At 40.4% G+C, this 9,938-nt stretch overlaps 1 protein-coding gene across 1 annotated transcript; it reads left to right on the top strand.

Annotated features, from left to right (window-relative positions):
• Window positions 1–2,411: 2,411 nt before the first annotated feature.
• Window positions 2,412–5,441, top strand: LOC120057934 (neurogenic differentiation factor 1-like). The gene is made up of 2 exons (XM_039006410.1): window positions 2,412–2,558; window positions 3,222–5,441. Exon 2 carries the CDS (start codon window positions 3,231–3,233, stop codon window positions 4,293–4,295), a length of 1,065 nt encoding a protein of 354 aa, XP_038862338.1. The 5' UTR covers window positions 2,412–2,558; window positions 3,222–3,230; the 3' UTR covers window positions 4,296–5,441.
• The last annotated feature ends 4,497 nt before the right edge of the window (window positions 5,442–9,938 follow it).

Raw genomic sequence — 9,938 nt, 5'->3', positions numbered from 1 at the left:
GGTGCAATGAAATGCTACGCGGAATTAGTTCAATCTAAGCGTCCATTCAAGCGGAAGGGCATTGGTAGGAGACTAGGAGTAGGGACTCAGTATGTATTCCCTGCTCTGGGACAAGGGCTTCTAATTAGTGCTAGAGAATAGGTCAGATCATCATATTCAAATAGATACGGTGGGTTTAGGATGTTTGCAACCAAACACCAAATTGAACACAATGCACCCCACTGTGCACTCTCTGGTTGGACCAACGTTGTTTCCACGTCATTTCAATGAAATTAAGTTGTACCAATGTGGAATAGACGTTGAAATTATGTCTGTGCCAAGTGGGATGTTCTGTAAACTTGGTTTATCTTTTTTGCGTTTAAAATATTGTTTTACGAGCAAAACAGTAAAGTATCATATTGTTGAGCACAGAATAAACGAATAATGTTTGCAAAGACATGTTACAATATGTCTACAATATGAAGCCAATATCAGTGTGAATTATGTTTAGACATAGGCAAGTCTAAAGCAAATTCACGTTTAATCAGTGCATTTTCTTTAGGAATTAGTTATATGTTTACTGTGTATTATTTAAACCAAAGTTAGCCTAGTAATTATGAGCTGTTAAATACATAAACAAATTGTTTTGTGAAGTCTATCCTAAAATCATATGTAGTTTCTAAGAGAAGTGTGATGTATTCCAACTTGTACGTGTAGCTGTCGGTGGTGCTGAAAGCCTCGACCACGTGTGTCTCCTGCTAACACAGTTTACATGGTAACAGAAAGATGTAGTCCGGGAAGCTGCGTGCGCAGCTTGTTCTCGTAGGGGACTTTCGACTGACACAACTTGTCCTGGTTTTATGAAAGAGTCAAGATAAGGTGTTCTCTCTCAGGCAGCACTTTGAGGCGACCAGGTTATGTGGCCACTTGACGGTTACCTACATCACGGAGCGGCCCCGAGCTCTGCGTTGCTCCGCCGGGCCATTAGCCTAACCGATGCTGTTAAATATATGATTCAGAGCTGAGCAAACAGTGTGAATGTGGGGTGTTTTTCTCGGGATGTCCGTTCAGACACTACCGAGTTGAAATGTTGAAAAAAAAAGAAGCTTTTTTAATGGACGTTTACAAGTTTAAAATGTTATGATGGTTCATCATTTCGGCAAAATTGTTTTAATTTAGACTTTTTGTTTAGCATAAAGAATTTAGTTATTTGCGCAATTATCCATACACGTAGGCCTAGGCAACTATAGGCTATATCAATAGGTTTATTTAAAGATATTGATAATTCATCCCAAATTATGTGCTTATGGGTGTATTTACATTTAGGACTACCCAAATGCCCAGTCGTTAGATTTTAGGCTATAGGCCTAGAGTTACTCATTTTGTGAATGACCAGACAGTCCGTATGGTTTTAGTTCGTGTAGCAGATTGCCTTTCTCATTCTAGGCCTATGGACTAATTTTGTAGCCCCACTCTATAACTATTCTGCTTAAATATTCAATCGTTGTCTCGTGGTTCAGTTCTGTCTTGATTGTATGTTGTTACCCCCACTTGTTACGCTGTCTGTCCAACGGTCAACACGTAGATTTTTGGGGCATTATTGAACAGAAGATAACAGATTTTGGTCGTTGGATCGAGGCAGTGAGCCGTGAAACAGGCTTTTGTTAGTGCGCGTGCGACTCGCGTGCCGACCTGCAGTTTGAAAAGAGAGGGAGACTCGATGCTCATTACTTCAGCAGCTCGAGCTCGGTCCAGATTGTACAACCACTGTTGCCAATCAACATCACGCACTGTTAGAGATGGGGACAATAACGCTTACAGATGAGCACTGATGCAGTCAGCAATGAGCAAAAAAAGAAAGGCAAAGTATGCATTTGGTCTAAATTAACTTTTTTTTTGTTATGAAGGGCCAGAATGGGGCCTTTAATATTGCCAGCAAGGGCCTTATTCTTTCCTTGGTGACTTGACGTGTTTATTGGGCTATGTTAGGTCTGTTCAATGTCCCCAAAGTAGCCTAATGTGCAAAATGACATTATTCCTTAATTATGAGATTCATGATTAATAAAATCAAACCATGTAAAGAGGACACACGTGGGGAATGGGTTGGGCTTGAGTATTGGTAGTGATTGAATATGTCTTACGCACCAAAGGGTTAATCCACCCTGCGGGTCCACACAGGTCTATGGAGTCCCTAACTGGTGACAGATGGCCACTTTCTTTTGGCCACAAAGGAGCGGAATACAGAGCGCTGGCGAACACAAATGGTCCCATATCACGTGACACTTGAGGCCGTTTTTGCCTGACGTAGATGGACCATATGGCGCGTGCCGGGAGTAAGGCCTGGGTGGGTGGAGCCTGTTCCTGACTGTCATTGGGTAACGCGATGGTGATGGTATTAGGGATACAGCCATATAAACACACAGGTTCATCTCTCTCTCCGTCAGTCACTCGCAGCATCAGCAGCAGCGCTATATAACCCGAGCATCTGTCGGCGCAGCCACATTACAATCCATCCACCGGACCTCACACTTCAGGAGGGGCATGCCAGAGTCATAACAAGATAATTCTGCAAAACATAGGTATTTATTTCTCAATCTTATAACGCAATAACTTATTAATGCAAATGCTTTGGGTTAAAGTAATTGCATGGAGTGCTGTGTGCTGTGATTTATCTGTTACATTGCCAAAAAGTATAGTTATTTAGCAGTTAAAGATTTTCTGAATAGGCTTGAATTATTTATTGATACAAACCTGCTCAGATGAGAGGTGATGTGACCATATGTCACCTGTTACAAAAAGGAAACAGGGATTCAGATATTCTGATTGAACTCAGCGATTACATTTCATAGATGTTTCAACTGACTGGAGATTTAAAATAACGTAATTGCAACAATTATTTTTTTACCAAATTGTGGACTCGTTATGTCAAGCTATTAGGTGATAATTGAATACTTTATGTATTATGCTACTATAATGTTTTTGGTTTATCCTGACCACAAAGTACTGTTCTACATTTTGCTCTCAAATTCATATGACGTTTATGATAGCCTATATAATCATCGGTGTTGCAAACGTAATATTGGTTCTTCTGATACAACATTATTTTTGTTTGACTTAGAGTGAAAAAATGTGTATAGCATAATGAACATTTTCCAAAACGAATTCCTGCTGAATAGGCTATTAGTCAAGTAGAAAATTATGTCCTAAGTGAGTCTGCTCACGGTTGTCTTTTTTATTGACAGATTTCCAATATGACTAAGTCCTACACGGAAGAAACCATGATGTCATCAGACCCCCACGATTCTGCGACCTGGACTGATGAGTGTCAGGGCTCCCAGGACGAACAGGATATGGAGAAGAAAAACGGCGCACTCGAATCCATGCACGGGGACCTCGAGGATGACGACGAGGATGGGTTAAACAGACTGGATGAGGATGATGATGAAGAGGAAGATGAGGAAGAAGAAGGCGACGATCAAAAGCCTAAACGTCGTGGACCAAAAAAGAAGAAAATGACAAAAGCCAGAATGCAGAGGTTTAAGATGAGGCGCCACAAGGCGAACGCGCGCGAAAGGAATCGTATGCACGGACTCAACGACGCGCTCGAGAGTTTGCGTAAAGTTGTGCCATGTTACTCCAAAACCCAAAAGCTCTCAAAAATTGAGACTCTGCGTCTGGCTAAAAACTACATCTGGGCCCTGTCAGAGATCTTGCGGTCGGGTAAGAGCCCAGACATCATGTCATTTGTACAGGCCCTGTGTAAGGGCTTGTCTCAGCCCACTACTAATCTAGTGGCAGGCTGTCTCCAGCTCAACCCCAGAACTTTCCTCCCGGAGCAGACACAGGAGATACCATCTCATATGCAACCAGCAAGTGCTTCCTTCGCCGCGCATCCCTACTCCTACCAGACCCCGGGTCTTCCCAGCCCTCCATATGGTACAATGGACAGCTCCCACATCTTCCACGTCAAGCCCCATTCATACGGAAGTGCGCTGGAGCCGTTCTTTGAGACCGCGCTGCCGCTTACAGACTGCACTAGTCCATCATTCGACGGACCTTTAAGCCCACCACTGAGTGTCAACGGGAACTTTTCCTTCAAACACGAGCCTTCGTCTGAGTTCGAAAAGAACTACGCATTTACAATGCACTACCAGGCTGCCGCGGGACTGGCGGGTCCACAGGGACACGCGCCCCTTTACGCGAGCTCTGCGCAGCGGTGTGAGATACCGATGGAAAACATTATGTCATACGAAGGACACACTCATCACGAGAGAGTCATGAATGCTCAGCTTAACGCTATATTTCATGATCCGTGAATACATTAAACCAACAAAGACTGATAAGAGTGCGTCATGATATGATATCCTAGTGCCACTGATGCAAAAGAGCAATTTATTATCCTCTTGATTCTATCATGTAGCCTATGTATTTATTGTTGTTACTGCCTTTAGGAGAAGTGCGGATACATATGCATATTCTCTTTCATTTTATGTATTGTATTCTATAGCGCTTCTATAGGTCACATTGTGGAAATAGTGGTGACTATACTCAGAATGTGTTGATTATCCATGCTACAAAATCACAAGCAATAATTTGGAAAACTATGCAATTTTTAAACGAATACTTGGGCCAATAAAATAAATAATAAAGATTTCTATATTTTTCAACCAGTATTGTACATCTCCCATACTGAATTATTTTGTTGTGATTTTGTACAGAATTATGAATAGCTTTTTTATAAAGTCGAGTCGTATTTCATTTCACACAACTCCATGTTGTTAATCTTTTATAAAATAGTGTTATGTCATGTTTATATGATACAACCGTTTTATAAAAAAGTTATGTATACAGAGGCTAGTGCTAATACAAATCGGTTGCCTTAGCAATTATTTAGCCTACTGCAAATCATGCAACGTTGCACAATATTGATAATTTTATTTTCCCCAAAACATTGATAGCCTACTTAAAAGTTTGATAATGCGTAGGGGCCTACTACTTGCAAAGTATCCTAAACGCCTAACTGTGTATACAACGCTTCACCTGGAAATGCTCATTGCATAAAACGAAGTAGGCCTACTTATTATTTCATTTCAAAATTCAACCGTGGCCCATCTTCAAATTCATTATCAGTGCAGCACATTTTGGAACATACCAGGCACCTTCTTATTGCGCCATTGCATGCATGTCCAAATCAGTGCAGAAGAGCTATTTGCAGCATGATGCTTATCTTCAATGTGTGCCGACTGTATATTGTTTGTAAACATTTTATAATGTAGGATGTTTTCAGGACGCATAGGGACTGAGTGCCATGGAGTTATGCTCATATGTTCGTTATTTGCATTTAGTTTTTAGTTTTAAACTCTCTTCCGATGTGATTCGAGTGTACATAAGTCAGTGGAGATAAATGTATATCTCATGAGGCGCACTCAATTATTATTGTAAAATAAAGTGAATGAGTAGCCTACAATTTCTTTAATTATTATCTGGATCTACAGATGTAGGATCTTAGTTTGATCATTCCTTTGTTGCTGAGAATTTCCTACACAGAAAATGCAAACCTGTAGTCTATTTTAGGTTTAAAAAGTCTTCTTAAGTTTGTAATTTCCACTTTGAAATGTCAGACTTTGCCCTAACGAAAAATGTATCAACCGCTACAAAAATGTCCATTAATTATAATCCACATAATAATTCACATTTCCTAATGCTGCAGGATCATTTTCCTGCTGTAGCAAACTGGCTCAAATTGATATCCTACATCTGCATTGACAATGACGGAGCTAAACAGAAATAGAAACTTTTGAGCAGGACTGATTTGGCCAACATTACGTTGACAGGTGTGGCTCAATCATCGACTATATGGTTCTTTATAATGATAAAATTGCATAAAAACCTAAATGAAAACGTATAGCCTATGACTAAATCTGTCAAAACCCAGAGTTAAGGCACAATTAGTTTCAGTGGCTTTCCCCTCAGTCCCTCAGCCTGGTCGCAAAATAACCTTGACTTCGTTGAGACCCACATTCGACACTTCTTGGATGTCCAAATTATTGACACATTCTCTAAAATATGGGGTTCCGTCAAATCTTTACGCATGGAGAGTGACTATTTCTCTGCCCATAAGGATAGGCTACTAAATCAATATATCCTATATTGTCCTAGGCTATATTATGAATTGTAGATGCATGAAATTAAAAGCATCTTGATATGAGAAATATTAAGACATCCATTTGTGATGAACATTTAGGCCTAGGCTATATGAGTGAAAATGAGCACATCCCCTTAGCCAGCATTTATTTACCTAACGTTGTATATCAAATACTGAAGGACAAAACGAGCGTTTTTCTGCCATGTCACGAATAGCTGCAGTAAGTCAAGGGGCATTCACATGCCACCATGGTTTCTTCCCAAAATGACACCCTATCCCCTATATATAGTGTACTACTTTTGACCGGAGCACTATGAGCCCTGCACAAGTATAGAAGGGTATAGGTTGCTATTTAGTACGAACACCATCTCGTATGCAAACCGAGCAAGACACAGATGTTACTTCTGCTAGGGAGGTTTTTAATTTATGAAAATGATCTTGTTTATGCATGAACACACTGGCTGCATCTATAACTCAATACTTATATCATAAGGGAAAACACCATGCAGCGAGCCAACTTCATGATAGACATTCTGAATGGTGCTTCTTTATTCACTGGTCATGTTGAATAACCATTAGAGATGTTTCCTTGGATATCCGTCCTTCCTCAATATAAGAATCTTCACTGAACCGTTTAATCATTTGATTATAAGCATACATCTTAGATGGAAGTAAACACTCACAGCATGCTTTAAACTGGAATAATAAAATGAAAAAATGAAATCAATGTATGTACTCCTGAAATCTGTATATCATGTGTCCCCAAAATACAAATGTATTATTTCATAAATGCACACAGTTTTTTATTTATTTGAGAGACATCCTGGTCGGTTGGCTGTAAACTATGTCAAATTGGGAAACTGGAATCCCTGTGTCATCTGTAACTTTATGAATGGGTACGCAGGGTTCCTTTGTTAAATCAGGAACTGTCCATGGTGCTGTTAAGGATATTGGTGCATTAGCCTTGTCTAGGTATATAGGCCTATACCCGTATTACTCAGTAGGATATTACTTTTGTTAGTTCGTAAACCTTCAACATTGAGGTAAAGTCAATGACATAATGGACAGGACAGACAGGGTCCTGAAAAATATAAATCCATTCCTGTGCGTAACTCAAACTTTACGCACCAGCTCTTTGGATTCGGTGCATAGGCCAAGCATGTAAACGAATTTAGAAATTAACCATAGCATGATACAAATGATGGTCTAATGACTGGCAAGTTGGCTGCATGAAATATAAACACACCATACGTTATATCCTATAGGCTCTTGACAGAGATTTTATTTTGAACTTTTCTTGCGGGCGTGTGCCCGGGAGGAACACTTCACGGGCTGCGCTCCGTCTGGTGACTTGAAGTAGGCAGAGGGGTCATGGCTCGATTGATTACAGTTTATGTCACATTTACGTCAAAAGTTAACATTTTTGCATTTTAGCTAACCCTAACCATTTTCCTAACCTTAACCTAATTCTCATAACCTGCTACGTTAATTATCCCAACCTGCAGCAACAGTTAATTCTGGTCAATTCTGACATAAACTGTATACCATCTAGTCATAACTACATAACTAGGCAGAGTGGGAAGTTTCAACTGTTGGACCTGCCATAGTAACCTTACCATCGCGGGCACGCGCCCATGTAAGCAATCCAGTAATAGCCTACAAAGCAGGCACCATTGTGGAATAAGACTTTACCGTTAACGTTTTTAAATGTTTGAGTCCCCTCGAAAATCGATAAATGAACAGGACGCATTGTCAAAGAGCCAGGAGGAGTTGAGTGAGACGCCACCGGGGTCTCCGGTGAGTACAGGCAACCGTGGGAAGAAGAACAAGAGAACGCAACCACCAAAACAACCCGATAAACTCTCGGTCTCAGCTGCACAGCTTTGCGCGGACGAGTCGTGTGAGCAAGAACAAGAACAGTCAGAGAAACAGTACACCGATTACGACACAGACGAACCGATAGTGAGAGGGATATTTCAAATAGGGAAGAAGAGTCACGACGTCCTTCTGTCATCGACGAGGGTGACATGGAGTCTTATTCAGCCAGAGACCCCTACAGGTGAGCTCACTGTTTCACCATTATCCATGACAATTGCAGACGGGGTCTGTTTCTTCTACCAGTGCCGCATGCCGACCAACATAGCCTACATCAGACAGGGAGGGGAATCATAAAACATAATATTTTCACATGAAGACATAGCTAACCGTTTCTTGGCTTTAGTGAAACAGAATCCCCCATGAATTCGTGAATTTCGGACATTTCCTACATGGCTTGTAAGAAGTGACACAAAGGTATTTGAGAAAAGAGGGTTGTACGTGTTTAATCTATCTACGGTAGATTAACCAAGAAAAGGTGCAACATCAATGACAGCCTATCAATTGCATGCCATGAAGTAAACATACTTGGCTCTATGTATACAGATATTAAATATTGACAACAAAAAAAACGTTATAAAATGTATTCTTGTTATAAAACAAAGTATATTTAGTCAATTTTGCATAGGCCTATACTATAGACTACATATAGCCTATTATTCGCACAGTATGTGATGTAGGCTTATAGGCCTATTGACTGTTACTAAACCTATTATAACAGTTTGCCTTTTAAACCTATCAATATTCAAAACGTTATTGTTTGATATTTTATTTATTTGGTCTTCAAACTATGTTACACAGCAGTCTAAATCAGTTTCAGTCTCCCTTGTCAATGGTGACATAAATGGGAGTGAAACTCAATGGCCAGCCCATGCTGTAGGGTAAATAAAAAGAAATGGTGAAATGATGTAGGTCTAGGTTACCAAATATTATTCTGGAAGAAGCAGACAGATCTTACTTTGTCTCGTGTTATATTGCTGTAAATAAATTATATTATGTGCTGCCTCTTGAAGAGCTTAGCCAGCCAATAGCCTAATAAGAATTCTTTATTTATTGTTGGCCGCTCGGCCAAAGTATACTGAAGATAAAATCACTAAACCAGTTAGGAAAAATGTAGAAAGTGCCTGTTGCCAGAAAGTCATGTGTAACAGATGTGTCGGTAATAGACCCCGTCTCTGACCGGCCGGCTGGCCGACTATTGTGACCACCTAAAGCAGGGCATCTGGTGCTCATGTGGACAGTTAGTCTGCATACCAAATGCCACCCTATTCCCCTCATAGTGCACTACTTTTGACCAGCGCCATATATACTGTAAGGAATAGGGTGCCATTTGGGGAGCAGACCTAGAACATGTCCAAGTAAATGATACTCACACATTGCCATCTGCATCTCCACACTGAAGGATGGATACATGGGACAACGTGTGATCATCATGGGCTGGTATAGGAGGCCCTACTTGCCTTATCAGTTTCAATGGAGAGGGGGGTGGGGTTGTAGCCATGTTTCTTGTGCACAGACTTCAAACATAGAATCAAATGTGTCCAAATGGTTGATCAGATGAAACAGTTCCATCAAAACAAAATGAAAAAAAGGAAACATATGGAGAGTTTGAACTAGATATCCATCCCTTTCATATTTTTTTTGTGTTGTTGTTTTGTACAGTATATATCTCTCAAAAGCATCAATTGCTGAGTGCAAAACAGATTGGGTTTCATTTTGCTTAATAATCTTTACAGGCAATACTTTTTGGTTATGTGTGATCCAAGCTAATGTTATTAAGCCAGCACTCTCATTACCCAGAAAGCATTAGTCTAATAACCCCCTATGGCCACTACCAAATGCTCCAACAAAACTGCCAAAAAACCACAGGCACATGTCTGATTCGCTGGAGGTTGTCTATTTGACTGGGTTTGAGATTCTGTTCTGCCCAGGGATAGCA

This window comes from Salvelinus namaycush, chromosome 13, assembly GCF_016432855.1.
Source record: "Salvelinus namaycush isolate Seneca chromosome 13, SaNama_1.0, whole genome shotgun sequence".
In the NCBI taxonomy this organism is placed as follows: domain Eukaryota; kingdom Metazoa; phylum Chordata; class Actinopteri; order Salmoniformes; family Salmonidae; genus Salvelinus; species Salvelinus namaycush.
Note: the sequence above shows the minus strand (reverse complement) of the source record. Positions and strands in the feature narration are given on the sequence as shown.

Excerpts from the sequence above, each read along its gene's own strand:
- LOC120057934 (XM_039006410.1), top strand. The coding sequence starts at position 3,231 with ATGACTAAGTCCTACACGGAAGAAACCATGATGTCATCAGACCCCCAC.